Source organism: Antedon bifida, chromosome 4 (assembly GCF_963402885.1).
Source record: "Antedon bifida chromosome 4, ecAntBifi1.1, whole genome shotgun sequence".
NCBI classification, from domain to species: Eukaryota; Metazoa; Echinodermata; class Crinoidea; order Comatulida; family Antedonidae; genus Antedon; species Antedon bifida.
Genome location: NC_136229.1, coordinates 29,047,410 through 29,064,312, shown reverse-complemented (window position 1 = coordinate 29,064,312; position 16,903 = coordinate 29,047,410). Strand labels below are relative to the sequence as shown.

At 31.8% G+C, this 16,903-nt stretch overlaps 2 protein-coding genes across 2 annotated transcripts in view; both read right to left on the bottom strand.

The window, feature by feature from the left end:
- LOC144840230 (autophagy-related protein 9A-like) overlaps window positions 1-16,903 on the bottom strand; it is a 209,063-nt gene that overhangs the window by 143,520 nt on the left and 48,640 nt on the right. The window lies entirely within an intron of this gene.
- Window positions 7,797-8,697, bottom strand: LOC144839314 (helix-loop-helix protein 13-like). Its single transcript, XM_078694629.1, has 2 exons — window positions 8,175-8,697; window positions 7,797-7,930 (listed from the first exon to the last, which is right to left on the bottom strand). Exons 1-2 carry the CDS (start codon window positions 8,695-8,697, stop codon window positions 7,893-7,895), a joined length of 561 nt encoding a protein of 186 aa, XP_078550755.1. The 3' UTR covers window positions 7,797-7,892.

Genomic DNA, 16,903 nt, shown 5'->3' with positions numbered 1-16,903 from the left:
GCCCATATATTTCTTTGTTAATTGCGGGGGGATTAAATTGAATGTCCATTCTTAATTTTCATCGCCATATCCGTATAAAGTAATCTAGATGAAAGGTTTTGATGGGTTATTTAATCCGCGTCAAGTAGCAGACTGTAATTTTCAACATCGCCTAGAGAAAAAGATATTATCGCGAAATGGAAATTAAGACAGATCATCACTTAAAGTTAAGGAAGTGTCTTTGTTGGTTTACCTAAGATCATCAATGAGTTGGACAGATTAACACAAACTATAACACTTATCTTGTGCAATAATTAGCTGAATTCAACTGAATAGTCTGCTGCACAATACTACCGGTCAATGAATTGTCACTCTTGATACTTTCCATTTAACTTGGACACATGATTTTCGTATAATTTGTAAAATTGCATCCGGTATAAATTTGCAAATATTATGGATTATTGTTTTATGGATTATATTTTCCATAAACACAACTATTTTTTTAAGCAAGTAGGTTATTTACTGTCACTAGACAGAGTCTAACAGACTATTGCAAGTATATTAGATGCATGTCTGACAGTACGTATATCATGCTTATGTATAAGTGCATATCTACAAACATTGTATAACGTGATATGCGTATTCAGGGTACTAGACTTGCTCCAAGTCTGTATTTATTGTCTTTTTTATGTCATTCCACACGTCGTCGTTTTGATTTTTGTCTGAAAACTCAAGTAATACACGTATGAAATGCCATATGTGCAAAAATATTTATATTTTTACTAATATTAAGACAGAACTCCGTCTGGAGCCCAGACTATCAGGGTAGGCCTACATATAATGCACCGGGAACCAGAATAGCAGGTTTATCGACAAGTGTATGTGCGGATTAAAAATTACAAAATATTGAAAATAACCGTAAAATCAGAAAACAAAAGATTGAAGAACAGGAATAAAGGCGGATGTACTCCCACAAAAGATAACAAAAGTAGGGGTTTTTTTAAGCGCCGGAACTTACGATCCTGCCCTTAGCTAATGTCACGAGAATGTGTCCTATAGCGGTATCCCACAGGATTCTACTCTATAAAGTGTTAGTTTGAAAAAGACTAGAATAATAAAATTTATGTTCAAAAGGCAGCTTTTGTGTGGTGTTTCTTTATTGTTTATTGTATGCACTCTGAATCAACGGTTTTACGTGTCATCGCAGAGACAAGGCCTTCATCAGAGTATGCGTCTCACTAAAAAATAACGTCATCGTCCCCTGTAAAAAAAAGTTCCCCGATATTCTGTATATACAGATATTTCTCCAGTATCACAGGAATATTTTGTAATACAAAATTAATGTGCTACTACTACTTTTTAACCTAACCTTACATGATACGGGCATCCCAATGCGATACAAATGAGTTTCTGTATTACCAAATATTCCTGTGAAAAATATTGTAGTTTGTGGAGATACAGCACTGATAATCGTATAATTGTTTTGCCAATGTACATAAATTTTCATTTTCGTTCAGACCAAATTGCAAAATTGTTTGGATTCAATTGCATGAGAAGAGATAATTTTCTGAATACTAATTTCAGTATCTAGTTATATCATTCAGCAGTATATATCGATCAGCAGTAGGTTGCTGCTCACTAATTTATTAGATTTTAAGTAAATTTCTGATAAGATAATTGAAGCATAAACTCAAAGAAGCAATCGGTGTTATCATTATTATTATCTATTTTTACGGTTATTCACATTGTTACCTAGTTCACCAGATTCTCGTTTGTAGATCCATTGTATTCTGTACAGTATCATGGCAAATAATAAAAATACTGCGTCACATATGTATCACACATGATCGTCTGTTGTTGAGGTTATACAATTTGTTTAGCAAATGTTAATGAGATTTTAAAAGTAATATTTTCATGTCGGTACGTTTATACTATTATTGCTGTTAGAATTATGTTTACTGAGTTTGTTAAAGCCTCACATGCAGGTTTGGACTTCAAATATATTGTTTGGTTAAATTTACATAAATTAAGTATGTGTAACAGAAATCACGTCTAAAAAACATGAATTTACGGAGCGCCATTTGGGAACATATATCATTGTAATTACGGCACCGCGCCCCGTACAGAATTTTCTAAAAACCTGCCCGGACTTCTTTTCAGTTGTAGTGGTTCAAGGTGATGTTACCGCATCTGGTGACTTCCAAGAAAAAGAAAACAAAATGCAAAAAAAAAATAAAGAAATGGTGAATTACCTTTGATATACCGTGAAACCAAAAATCTAAAGTTTGATAGAAATACAAAACCCGTAATATTCGAGGCATTACCTCTAATTTATTAATTGGTTTTTATTTTTAATCTTTCTACACAAATATTGAAACAGAGGTGTAGGCCTAGGCCTATAGGGAAAGCAAAAGTAATGAAACTGTCATCTTGTGATGTACTTAACCAAACACCCCGTTAGTATAGACTGAGAAAAGATAGGCACATAGAATATGCTACTTATGAAATAATTTAACATTCTAAGTATGTAGTTATCTGATAACATTTTTTTCTTTGTTTATTTAATTTCATTTTGTTCATCATCCTGTCTATTTGAAAAACAATAGGAATTTACTGGGTAATTTGAACTGATAAAAGAAACTGACTATTTTTGAAAAATCACGTAACACATACAAAATGTAAAACAATCTATATGACACATAATTGGAATGTATGATCAGATACAGTACAAACTACTGATTGGCCTTTTACTACTTCCAAATATGTATAAATCATCATTTGTTTGTTATTTTATGTTGCCATTGGACGCGGATGTTACATTACAACATGAAACGTACCCTGTTTTTTTATATTTCAATTATGAGGAATTGATAAACAGTTTAGTTATCGTTATCCAAATATTTATATTACTGTATTGTGATATAACCGTGTTACCGATATTATAAGTAACCCGGATATAAGATAGTAATTATTAACTATTGATTGGATGCTAACCAAAGATTGATTGAATTGTTATTATTATTCCACACACATACCGTACAAATAAAACAAAGTGAAAATGCATTAAAGATGTATTGTCCCCCAAAAACATGAAAAATGAAGATGAATAAAATCAGACTTTAAATAGATGATTTTTTTTTATAAATCACTTCCGTAGGAAAAAAACGGAAAACATTTATGTTTTCAGTATAAAAAGATAAATGGTTAAATTCAACCAAAAACTAATTGGCTGGCAGCAAATTACAGTTTTTTAGGTAAATACATTTGTTTTCGATCCCATTTTTGGTCAAAGTGGATGACTAGGTGACATTAAGACTATTTTTTCAGGGGGACAATACATCTTTAATATTCAATTCGATGAAATAAAGTTAGACAATGTAACAAACTGCTATACATGGATATCTCCAAGAAAAATATTTTACCGCGTTACAACGTTTTCACACACTAGTCTTTCACTGTGTAATTTAACCACCTTGAAACCAAAAAAACTCGAATAATTATAGATAAGCCTCTCTGTAAAACATGTAAGATTACCGACTTGTTCCCAGATTTCATATCGATGTACATGGAAAGGCTTTCACGCGTACTTTCGTACAATATGATACAATGTAATATTTAAGATTTGTGTACGTGTGAATCCATATATAAATATGTGTATTCTAAATAAGTCTCTAGAATTAGTGATTTTCGAGATGGTAATCCTGTAATTTCACCCTAATTTGCATATTTCAGGCAATTTGCATACCATCTCAGGATGAGTGACAGAGGTGTGATGCTCAAATTTTGATCTCATCATATGTGACCATTCAAAAAAGAAAAATCTCTATTTACAATTTGTTTCACTCAAACTAGATTGCCTATCCTAAATATCACATCTGCTAAAATGTGAATGTTTTAATAACATTAACATCTGTAACGCATAGCGTATCGTATTCTCAGATTGTAGATAAATCATGTAAAATTGAGGTCTGAAAATATACTTGCATGTGTCAAAACTGCATTAGGCCAGTTATGTTATATGAATTTAACAATAAAAGTGAGCTTTTAAACGTTATATAAATGATCGAAAATAAATCCCACACCTTGATTGGTTGTTGACCTTGGTTGCAAAGTTGTTTAAAAGTATAATGCCCATTTATTTGCATCGATTCAGGAGAATAGTCTATCACTATATTAATACTTTCATTTGTCAGTACAGTGCATACCGTCCTCTACTATGCCCTTATCTGCTTGGATCAGTACATGTTGGAGAGGAAAATTGTCCCCAAATCCGAATAAGAACGTTTAGAATAATAGGTCTTTGCAGATGATTTCAAAGTTTTCTCAAAACTTCATTACGCGAGATGCAATACAATGCGAAAGATAATAATTTGGTTAAGTTTAGCGCTTACAAAATCTGAGGCCACCCAACCGCATATTTTAGTAATCCACCATTGCTCTTACTGTGATACTCGGAACCCCTCTACGCCTTCCACTTGAAGATGTAATTCTTAAAAGTAAGTTCTGTGCTTTTATTCGAGTATTATGGATTTTTATTTGGAAGAAGGGAAATATTCAATAAATTAACCCTTGCCTACTTCCCTTTTGTCTGTTACTACTGTACAGTACTAACAGTACATACATTTAAAATTTGATTTTCTAAAATCTCGGCTCTACATCGACATTTTAGTTCTCTACTTTAGACACGACAATATACACGGTCGAATTTCTAGACATTCTTAAAAACAATGTTTATAAACGTGAATCTGAAGAGCAGTTTTGTAACCTTTGGCAAACTACCTAACATACATAAAGTACAGGTACAGTACTCGTTTCTTATAATCGAAAACCCCTGATGGAAGTTGAAAAAGACATCCAGACTGTCATTTCATGTGTTTAAAGTTAACTGTTAATGTCTGTAATGATTTTCAATCAAAACACTATAATGGAAATACTTAATATTAAAACAATTTTACAGCGCATGAGCAATTAATTTAAATTAATGTTCTGTTTAAATGACTTTTCAGCAGCTGGAGTATAATTGTAACATAAATGAATCAGTTATACTCTTAGAACTGTTGTTATTAATTTAATTCAAAAAGTTCGTTCACATGCAAAACTGATGTTGCCACAGTCCATTCAATGTTTTGTAAGAACAAATTAATAGGAAAAACAAATACATTGCTAGAAATAGTTGACCAACGCCAAAATTGATCATTAAAATAAAAAAACAAGTAGGCCTACATTTTGAGAAAGGAACTGGGAACACCTTATTGCTTATTTTGGCAATTTTTAGAAAATAGTATAAAAGCGCCTACATAGATTTTTGGTTTAACATGCTGCTGTATTAGATGACTGAGGTAGCCGGCACGGCCTATATTGTTCCAATCTTGGCAAAAAAAACAATTTTTACCCTAACTATAATCCAACATGATACAATTAATTATGATGCGATGAACAAACTTTTCTGCCCACTCAACAAAAATTAATACTTGACGGAGTTTCATCGGGCATTGCCTCTGTCGTACGTTCTTCATGATGGGAATAAAAAATGATTGATTGACTACTTTATTGATTGGTGAATTGATTGACGAATTGATTGATTGATTATTGATTGATGATTTGAATCTGTGGATAAAGAAAGGAAGTTGATATAGAATTTTGAAATAAAAGTGGTCTAATTGTAGACGACCTGTTTATGTAGCATGAAACTCGGTTTGTAAGATTATTTTCTATTCATCTTGTAAATTAGTATCATAAAAATAATGTCCTTGACTTTTTGTCTTTTGAGAGTGAATTTGCTTTCCTGTTTTGAGTGACAAATTTACTTTGTTTTACCGTATGTAGACCTGTAGTAGTCCTACTTGATTGACAGATTTATTATATAAATTGTTTTCACGTGTGATGACTAACTATAATAACGTTAACCGTTAATTTCATATAATCGTTGTCTTTTATAAATAATGCACGTTGTAGAGGGGTTTTACGTTTTTTGTTATATATATATATATATATATATTATATATTGGCAGCGATTGCCTTCTCAAAAGACATTTCTAATCTCAAAACAAATTGTCCGTATCTATCCGATAGAATTTTAAAAATATGTGTTATCAGTAGCCTATAGAGTCAGAATTATATATCATCCTTATTTAACAAGCAAGAAAACAAGCAACAATTAGGCGTTTAAATGAGACCTTTATATTGTCATGTATTGTTGTTGTTGTTCAATCAATAAAAAGAATATCAGAAACTTAGAGAAGCATGCAGTTACAGTATTCGCAATTGTAAAACTGCATACTCTATCGGTCGCACGTATTTATTCAAAATATAGGCCTATGTTACCGGTCAAACGTAAGGGGTATTAGGATATTATGGCCAGCCACCTCTTGAATTATTTCACAAATCCCATTGATACCATGTACCAAAAAAGTAATGCATGTTCTTTTACTAAATTAGGTTTCACCACAAAATTTCAAAGAATTGTTCATCCAGCTTATATACGTGTCTACAATGTCTGTCTCAAGGTAAAATAAATGACCAAACAACCATCTAATTCATTCTTTATTTTATTTCTGATAGTACATCCATAAACAGTAAAATATAATAGAAAAAAAAACTCAATCAGAAAATCAACCATCTTATTTCCTGTAATCTCAACATAGAATGTTAATTTGCACCAACGCCTATGAACGTTGGATTGTGGTAGCACATTACAGATTATAGCCATTACAATTGTCATTAATTCTGGTTTGTAAACTATAAATGAAGTTAGGCCTATACTTTAATAGTCATAAACGTGTAAAGAAGATATGGTGACAATATTACGAAGCCCTGATGTATGTGATATTAGACATTAATTAATAATAGTTACTGTCTATTATTACAAAGGTTTATGTGTGAAATCATCAAGATATGGTTTCGAAAGTACACTGGCCGTATTGATTAAACGTTGCTTTTTTGTAAAAGTGCATTGCTGATTGGTAAAAGTTACGTCATTTATTTGTAAGTGGCTTTTTTGTAAAAGTATACCGTTGTTTGTTTGCATTAATGAGAGATTAAAATGTGTGTTGAGGTGGTACTACTGTGTCAATTTGTAAATTAACTTTAGGCCTAATCGTTGTCTGTTTATTAATAATGCACGATTTGAAGAGGCCGTACGTTGTTTGTTCTTATATTTTTTTCATCGAAAGAGAAATGTATAATGTCAAAACAAATTTCCGTTTGTCTTTCAAAATTTCTTTTTTTACATCAGTTAGATTCATCAATTCAATTTGAGATTTAAACAACTACTTGTTGAGAGATTATCTTCAGTTCAGTTGAGTAACGAGTTGATGCTGAGGTTAGCTTCAGTTCCATTTGAGTAACGACTCGATTCTTAGGTTAGCTTCAGTTCCATTTGAGTAACGAATCGATGCTGAGGTTAGCTTGAGTTAATTGAGTATAAAGGACTCGATGTTGAGGTTAACTTCACTTTAATTTGAGTAACGATTCGATGTTGAGGTTAACTTCACTTTAATTTGAGTAACGACTCGATGTTGAGTTAACTTCAGTTTCATTTGAGTAACGACTCAATGTTGGGGGTTAACTTCAGTTCCATTTAAGTAACTACTTGATTGAGGTTAACTTCACTTTAATTTGAGTAACGACTCGATGCTGAGGTTAGCTTCAGTTCCATTTGAGTAACGACTCGATGCTGAGGTTAGTTTTAGTTAATTGAGTATAAAGGACTCGATGTTGAGGTTAACTTCACTTTAATTTGAGTAACGAATCGATGTTGAGGTTAACTTCAGTTTAATTTTAGTAACGACTCGAAGTTGAGTTAACTTCAGTTTCACTTGAGTAACAACTTGATTGAGGTTAATTTCAGTTTCATTTGAGTAACGACTCGATGTTTAGTTTAACTTCAGTTTCATTTGAGTAACGACTCGACCTCATTTCCATTTAATCCATGATAATCGCGCAACCAAATCTACATTAACGAAGCAATAGCAATTAAATCAAAAACATAGAAATATAATGATTATAAATTTAAATGAGGATGAAAATGGAGAAGGTGCCTTGTCCTATCTTTAAATAGATGGAAGAGCAACGTAAAACCAATGAGAGAGAATTCAGAATGAACAACAATCTAACGAATGGCGTTGGAAAACACACTATATCTAGTAAATTATAAAGAAAGTTTGATGTATATATTAATAACAAATGATACTTACCACTAGTACTCCATTTAAGGGCACTTTCATTCGTATATTCAACCTGACGACACTCTTCTATGTACATTGTTGGAGATTGTCCAGATAGCAAGACTTCATTTAGCAAATGTATGTAAGCGATCGCTAGTTTTAATGTGTCTATTTTAGACAGCCGTCTTTCGTAGGGGAACGTTGGTATGCGCATTCGAAGCTTCTCAAATGCTTTGCTTAAACTCAGCATTCGATTTCTTTCTCGTACGTTTGCTGCGCATCTTTCAGGTTGTTCTCTGCTATTGGATTCATGCGAATGCGAATCTTCACCACGTTGACATGTTGTAGGCCTAAGTGATGGAGACGCTGAACGATATGTTGTGTTGATGTACGCATTTGGCAAGGTGATCGCGTGATTCGCATGCGTACTGATGAGTACCTCAAATTCTTCAAATTGATTCGAGTTTTCGTCTAAAAATTCTAGATACTGTAACTCATTTGATTTGTTCAGTAAATCATCAAGAAAAGCATCGCAATCAAATATCACATCCATTTTGAATAGAGATTAGTAAATTCTACATACGGCTAAGGTAATATGAGCGAAATATGGAAATTCAAAGAAAGTATAAACGGTTAGCACCATGCAAAGAAGTTGAAGATATAGTCGTTTGGTAAAATGAAAATCGTCGTTTATATAGAAAAGGCTGTGTTATTACATTAACGTTTTAATTAAGAACTACATTGAGGTTTACATGAGGAGATGCACCTGCAAATAACTCTATGTGACGTAACAAAGCAGTTCTAATTAATCTGATTGTTGAAAATTGCTGTGTGTGTCAAGAAGTATAAAATACATGAACACTGCACAATTGAAACACATTCATTGAATTCTTGAATTAAGGACATCGATCTGTTTGTAGTACTTACTGTAGAGTAAATGTGTAAGTAAACACACGTGCTGTTCTGATTTACACTGCCTATCAATATATTTATACCCGGTAATTGTGGTAATCTTTCGAGAATTAAGGTTATCCTCCTATTATGTATTTATATACACTTTTTGTATTTTTGTGTTCAGATGAAGAGCAATAACAAATAAATAAATAAAGTATTGCAAGCATAAGGAAACATTCTATTATTATATCATAAGAATACAAACAAAAATCATATGATGTAATAATGGTGACGTAATAATGGTACATGACGTAATAAAGTTATAAGACTTAATAGTTACAGCCTAATAATTATATAGTCCTAAATCATAAAGCTTATTTCATGTTTGAAAAGTTTGTCAATAACCAAATTAATTTCTCAAACAAAAATAACAATATCGTACAAGTACTGTACATCGTAAAAACATAATCTTCTGAGAATGTGCAAAACTTGTTTTCTGCTTCTTCACATACATGGACAATCTTTGCCTCAAAAGTAAAAATTAAAGTGTAAAAAACATTTAAATTAGACTAGGAAATAATGCACTCTTCTCTACCAAGACTTATAAAGCCTTAGGCCTATTCATTTTATTTGAAAATACAATATAGAAACATAGTTTTCAATAAAGCGGCGCGAACTATAAATCAACATTCTCCACATTTTCGTTTCTTGCTGGATATCTTGCGAACCACTCCTCCGAACTCCTTTTAACCCTGTGTGGACCCTCTGCGGTTGTGTGGTTTCACATATCTTACTTTGGGAGCCAAGGTGGCTTGTAATTAATACACTTTTGCAAGCTAACAAATATTTACTAAACGAATTTATACTTGGAGTTTGCTAAATGTAGGGCACACCCACAAAAGAGGGTAAATCCGCACAAACTTGCAGGCCTGGTGCTGTAGATTGTGATTAGATTTATTAAAAAGAAAAAAAAAAGGAATTTACATTGTGACTATATTTTAAATATTTTACAAATTCACTCCTTTCCTTTGTCTTTTTTGTGTATTGTTATTTAGTTCCTTATCTGTTCAATTGTTTACTTATTTGTCTTGCTGATAACAGTTGGTGAATAAATATTATTGAACTTTACTTAAACAATTTGGTATCAATATGTTTACCACTATTCCGTAGCCGTATGAATAGGTTTAACAGGTATTATAGTTAATTATACAGGTGATGATACGTGGCTTGGCAAGAGGCTAAATTTACTATACCATCGTTCTTACCACTATGAGTGTGTACAATTTTTTTTAAATGTATTTGCCGGAAGCAATAATCGCCAATTGATTGTACTACTATATAGTCAGTTCCTGTATTTGCCTTTTAATTGCCTTAACATACACAAAAATAAATAAAAATCATTCAACTTGTAAGATAAACAACACCACCCAAACTTAAAACATACTTTCTAAACTATTTGGGACTTTCCCAACTTTTATTGTTTAATAATACCAACCACCTTAAACAAGAGTGGTACATTCAGGGAAAAAATAATCCCGAGGAAATTTATAAATATAATTATTTACATAATAATGATAAAAAAGAAAGTAATAACCATGTTTAAATGTAAATGCGCAAATTCACTATTACTAGCAAAACGATTTTATAATAGGCCTATGCATTGTCAGGACTTAACAATAGTACATATTTTGGGTACATTTTTACTGTTATTTTTAATAAAAGTTCATCAAAAGAATAGGATTAAATATAAAGTGTTCATTACATCAGTTTGATTTATTTCTTATCCCATAATACGTTAAGTGTGGTAGAAGAAATTATCCTTTAAGTAAGAATTCCACCACAATGTCATGACAAATATTTCATTACCGGACGTCTGGTCGTATGATTTTTTTAATCCGGGTTATTTTTACCTCAACACCCTTTAAAGAAAATAATAGTCCTATTATTGATATCCAACCACTTTTACTTATACCATTTTGTATCAGTGTAATTATTATAACTATTAGCAACTCATATATGCTCTTCGCGGTTTCCAAAAATGTAATAGTAGCCGCGTGGGAGGTCCAACGTGCGCGGTGTTTCCGCAGTAATAACAAAACGTATCGGTTAATTATTTGGTTTTTATTAACCAATCAATACAAAAATAAAGTGTGCATGATCAGTAATTACCGAAACCAGAGTTCCCAAACACAACGCAACAATTGGTCCTCTATGTCAAAGGTTAAAAATGATCGCATTTATCCGAATGAGATAATTATCGGTTAAAACCCGATTTCACAAGAACTTTGTCGGTTAATTAATTGGTCCTTTTTATCGGTTAATTTTTGGCTGTGAAAACCCGGCTAAATTGCGAACAAAGCTTTATGCTACCCAGTATGTGACGACGATTTAAACTTTTCTGCTGGATCTCTAAAAATTAGGCCTAGGCTAAATTGAACAGGTCGGATTATTCAGATTTTTCTCTAAAACAATAGCTGATTCAATGTTTTACCATCTCATCCTCCTTTGATTAACATGATAGTTTCCTTTCTAACGAACTATAATACAACTTTATAAAATTGTTATTAAATGGAAGATGTAGGAATAATTTTAATCAAATATAAATACACTCCTGTCAGGTGGTAATGATTTAACACACCGACGCAAATAATTATTATTATTCCAAATGATTATGTACATCATAGTTGAATTAGGAATTTAGTTTTAATAATATTCAGATGTAAATCAATACTCACACGTATATCTGTTCGATTTTTGATAAGTAAACAATTTTTTATTTTTTATTATGAAGTATATTGAGCATAACAGAGAACGTGTAACTTATTATTTGCAATTACACGCTGCAGAAGATGCGTCCTAATCAATGATTAACGTATAAGACGAGTAATTCTATCAAGGAACGGACACAATTGTTATAAACAAAGTCACATTGTGACGTCATTTGACCATCGGCACTTTTTATATGATAAACTAAAAACAATCAATAAAAGCGAATCAAAATTTCAGTCAAGAAATTGTTTATTAACGAACAAATTGGGATAAACAAAAAATCAAATTATAATGTTCTATTTTATATACTAAAGTAATCAATAAAAGTTCAATCAAAATGAGGGATTAAACAACAATTCATACTGGTAATAAACAAACTCATATTAATGACGTAATTTTACCATATGCAAGTTGCTTTTACGATGAGTAAAAACAATCAATAAAAGTTCATCACAACCGTGGCGTTGAATGAAACAAACAAATTGTGGTAAACAAACTCATAACGTCATTAGCTCATCTGTAATTTGATTTGTGATAAACTATATACGAAAAAAATCAATAAAGTAGAATGAAGTATAAACTCTTACAAATTAATGTAATGGAAACGTGGTTGATACAAATTATTTCCTTTTAGGCCTATTAACAAACAAACAAATTGCGGTAAAAACAAGCGTACCCACATCATGACGTCATTCGTTCATAACTGTATAAGGATTTATAAAACGTCATACTCACTTAACAATTAGACTATTATTAGAATATATTAACAATCAAAGTGAAATCTAAAAATATCAGTAATCCGATTTAGTCATAAGATACTACTTTCAGCATTACAGTTAAGCCTTATATAGATATTAGGAGATTAATTACAATAAATAAAACCTATAGAAAATTTATTTCTAAATATCAAACCTATAAATGTTACCAATTCTTTAAAAAATAGTATGTCATCTGCGCTGGTTTTCTGGAAACACCAATTATAGTCCAGTCTAAGATTTCTGTGACACGTATAGTGTTTCATACGGCGTAATACTTTTTTACAGACAATATCTAAAAGCAAAAAAACAATCTCACCATGAGAGACTTATGCGCAAATATAATGCGATTTATTTATTCAAATATTAACTTAGGATTTACGAAAAATATAGTTACTTTGCAGTATGTTTCCGACAAAAAACAAATTCGCCAAAAATAATTGATAATAAATCATTATTTTTTAAGAAAGAACAATAATTAAATCGTTACGTCAAAAAGTCGAGCGGAAAGAAGTATTTCTTGTTTTACTATAACTTAACTTTAACTTAAAGTTTCCCCTACTTCAACTTTTACTACCATTTTTTAAATCAGATCTTAGTTTCAGTTGATATATTTGTTGTGAAAACAATATAATATAATTTTTTCTTTCAGATTAAAAGGATGATTTATGATTTATTTTTTTAAATAATATTTTCAAATTTGTTATGACGTAGGTATTTTTTTACTTGGTGCTTGGTGCTTCCATAAAGGTGAGTCAGTAGTGGTAAATTGACATGTAGTCATTTAGAAAGTTGTTAAATTGAACTTCATTCAATAGACGAGTCTCGTCAATTGAGTTCCACTAAGTCTTGTGGGTGTAACTGCTTCAACGATCATTGGCCTACCAAAGCCAAGTAGCTTTAGACTTTCATCGACCACTGACTTATTGTGTTATTAATTATTAAGTTATACTACATAATTATTATAATTAGGGTCTCCACACTTGACATGACGTCATACAAAATCCCGGATTTACCAGATATTTGTTTTTGTTATGATGCAATAAGTTAGATAGTAAAACACTTTCCTACAACTGACCAATGTCTTTATATTGCTGATTCCTGGAAATGCAATGACTAGACACAAAGGCATATTAATAAAATAATTATATTCTCTTTTCATCATATTATTATTCATACATTAGAAATGATTATGCCCAAAAGGCGATAGTTTATACAAAATGAAGTACTGGTATTACTACGTCATCCCATTCTAAACCGTAAGGTCTAAAAGATCCCAAATCCTTTTCTTTTACTGTAGGTCATAACAACAGGCGATAGTCATAGTAGGTCTATTGTATCTAAACTCGGAAAACCATAGTTTCCGGAAAACCTGTGCCTGCGTGTGGTGGTTGTCCGACACGAGAGTTCCAGCGTTGGGACACAATCTATCTTGTCTGCGTGGGAAGGACGGAGGAAAGATTACCGGTATTCAATTCCGGAAAATGTGGCGATTAAAGTAGCGGGAAACGTGAGAGTATTTCCACAAATGATTAACATTTACAAGCGGTACGAAAGAAAGTGACATCATTTCCATCATCCACTTGTCATTGTAGCAACGGACGATGTCTTTCATGTGTTAAATGAAATCTCAATAATGAATTGAGGAAGAAGAAAACATGTGTTGTACGGGATGTAGGCCTAAGTTTATAGTGTTTTGTGATGAATAATGTCCATCAAGTCACAATATTATCTTTATTTTTCTTATTTTTTGTAGAGAATTTACCGACTTTTATTTCTTATATTTATATTTCTTTTAGCTTATAAGTTTATTGGTGGTTGTTTACCAGGAAAAAGTAAAATTATTTGCTCTTCCCTGGTGTTACTTACTCAAGTGGAGAGATCATCTATTATAACATTATAGCCTACCACAATAATACTTAATATATAAATATATTTTCTTTGTTTTAAATCATAATTCTTTTCATACTATTTGTTTTCCAATCCCAAAAATCATATTTTAATGCCTTTTTTTGGACACCACCGCATGATTCATATATTTAAATTTACGTAATGCTTAAACGTGTTTTTTCGTAACTATGCATTTTCTTTCTTATTTTAAAATCAATAATAAATACCAGGGAAGAGTGAAATTATTCTAATTTCTCTCTTCCCTGAGATATATACATTGTGTGTTACCTTTATTAACAAAATATACTGAAAATTAATATGCCATTCATAACAAAATATAGAAAATATTATAGGCCTAAATTGTTGATATATACTTAATTTGCTTTTCTTGTACCAAAATCATAATAATAAACATTGCAAAAAGTTTTCTTTTTAATCACTCTTAATAATTTTGTTTATTTATTTTCATTATCACTTTTTTTAAAGACTGGTTGATGTAGGCCTATGATCTATTCATCGACCCATTTGTTTTTTGTTTTCATTCATTTATTCGTTACCGTATAATAGTATGACTCTTTCCGAAAATGCCTGGCTGTAGATGGCGCAGTAATTGGTTTATGTTCAGATTATCAGATGCCTTTTGATTGTTCAGAATATTGATGTATAAATGTCATGTCCACGATCAGTATCTTAGGACGTCGTAATATCCAGAATAAAAGTATACAATGGAACCCCTTTTTCGAGACAAAGTTTCTCCTTAATACTAATCGGGGCGAAATTGATGGTGCAATCTATGTCAGCAGCGCATAAGCACACAACATGGAATATAAAGATGAAATCAAACTGTCCTTTTTGCTATGTTAGTCCACCCATCGCAATATGTACGAAACATATTCATCTTTTTGCAAATATGTAATTCGAAATACGGTCTAGAACCTATACAAATTGTCCTCCTCGATTGCTTCTGTAAGTTTTTATAACGTTTTTGTTTCTTATCTGTGCAATGCTTTCTAAAGCTCCGTCTACACTACCACTTTGACAAAATAAGTAAAGTGTGATCCAAAGATGGTAGTGATGATGTCATCGTGTCCATATATGGACCTTGTCACATAAAGTTAGACAGAGCTAGATCAAGGTTATTTTTTCTTCTAATATGGATTTTATTATGGTAAATGAAATATTTGTTAAAGATTTGTTTGTTGAACATGTCAGTTTAATGTCACCATACCGTAATAGTTAAAAATTGAACAAAATAATATTTGCAAAAAATGTAGGTGTGTTATCACCGCCTCCTCGGGCTCGGAAACCCATCCCATGCCGGTACCATGCCTTAAACTGATCGATTCACATCAAGGCCAACATAACCAACATACAGTAGTAAAACATTTATTGATCATAATTGGTTATCCGCACTTGGCGGATAACCCCTTGTTATTGTCAGGATCTTTTTTTTTTTTTTTTTTGGTTATCCGCACTTGGCGGATAACCCCTTGTTATTGTCAGGATCTTTTTTTTTTTTTTTTTTTTTTTCTATGTTATTCTTCTTTCTTTCCCAGAATTTTGTGTCACGTGTATCTCAAATTCTGATCAACATTACATCGTATAACTTTGTCAGAAGATTTACCTCTATCTGTAGAAGTGCAGGACAGTTCGTTTTTTTACTTTAGAGTCGCGCAGCGTAAGCTACGCGCGATTTTATGAATTTTGCGTATTTAACATAGACTAAAAACCAAAAGTCATTTTGTAATGACACTTGGTGAACATTTAAGTCATATCAAGTGCAAACTTTCTATGGATTAAAAATGGCATGTTTCACAGAAAGTTACGCGCGCACGCGCGTTTAAAATTTCAGAATGCGTAAAATCAATTTCTAATCAACTTTCTACGCGTTTCAGGTCATTTTGAGCATTTCAAAAATTCCCACGCGTGCGCAATATTTTTTACGCGCACGTGCGCACGTAGCGCAAAAACATCTTTTTTTTGCTTGATTTTTGTTTTTTCAGCCTTTTCTAGTAAATTTACCAATTTTCAATCAATTTCGACTTAAAATCACGTCATACGAGCACGTAGAATTAAACAATTTGCGCGCGTTTTTAATGAAAAAGTTACAAAATTTGTCAAAATTTTGCCTTTTTTAAAACAGTCATAGATTGTAAACTACGTGGTGAACTTTTTTAAAATTGCATATTCTGGAAGTTGATGAGTTGTAGATATCGAATCATGCATCGATATGGCTAACCAGACATTCTGACGTCATCGTATGGCCACTCGAATATAAAATATAGGATTTTTGTCTCTTTCGCATAGCTCATCACATTTAATAGAGCGCATCTCCACTTATCCGTATTCCATTTCCCCCCATTTTGTTATATTGTCTAGGCCAATCAATTATCTTTCGCATAATCTACCATTTTTTAAATTGTGATGACGTCATCATGTCCAAAAGCGTCA

What these genes read in the sequence shown, in the direction of transcription:
- LOC144839314 (XM_078694629.1), bottom strand. Translation starts at nt 8,697, where the DNA reads ATGGATGTGATATTTGATTGCGATGCTTTTCTTGATGATTTACTGAAC. An exon ending in CCTTAAATGGAGTACTAGTG is followed by an intron (nt 7,931 to 8,174) that starts GTAAGTATCATT and finishes TCGTTAATGTAG; the next exon opens with ATTTGGTTGCGCGATTATCA.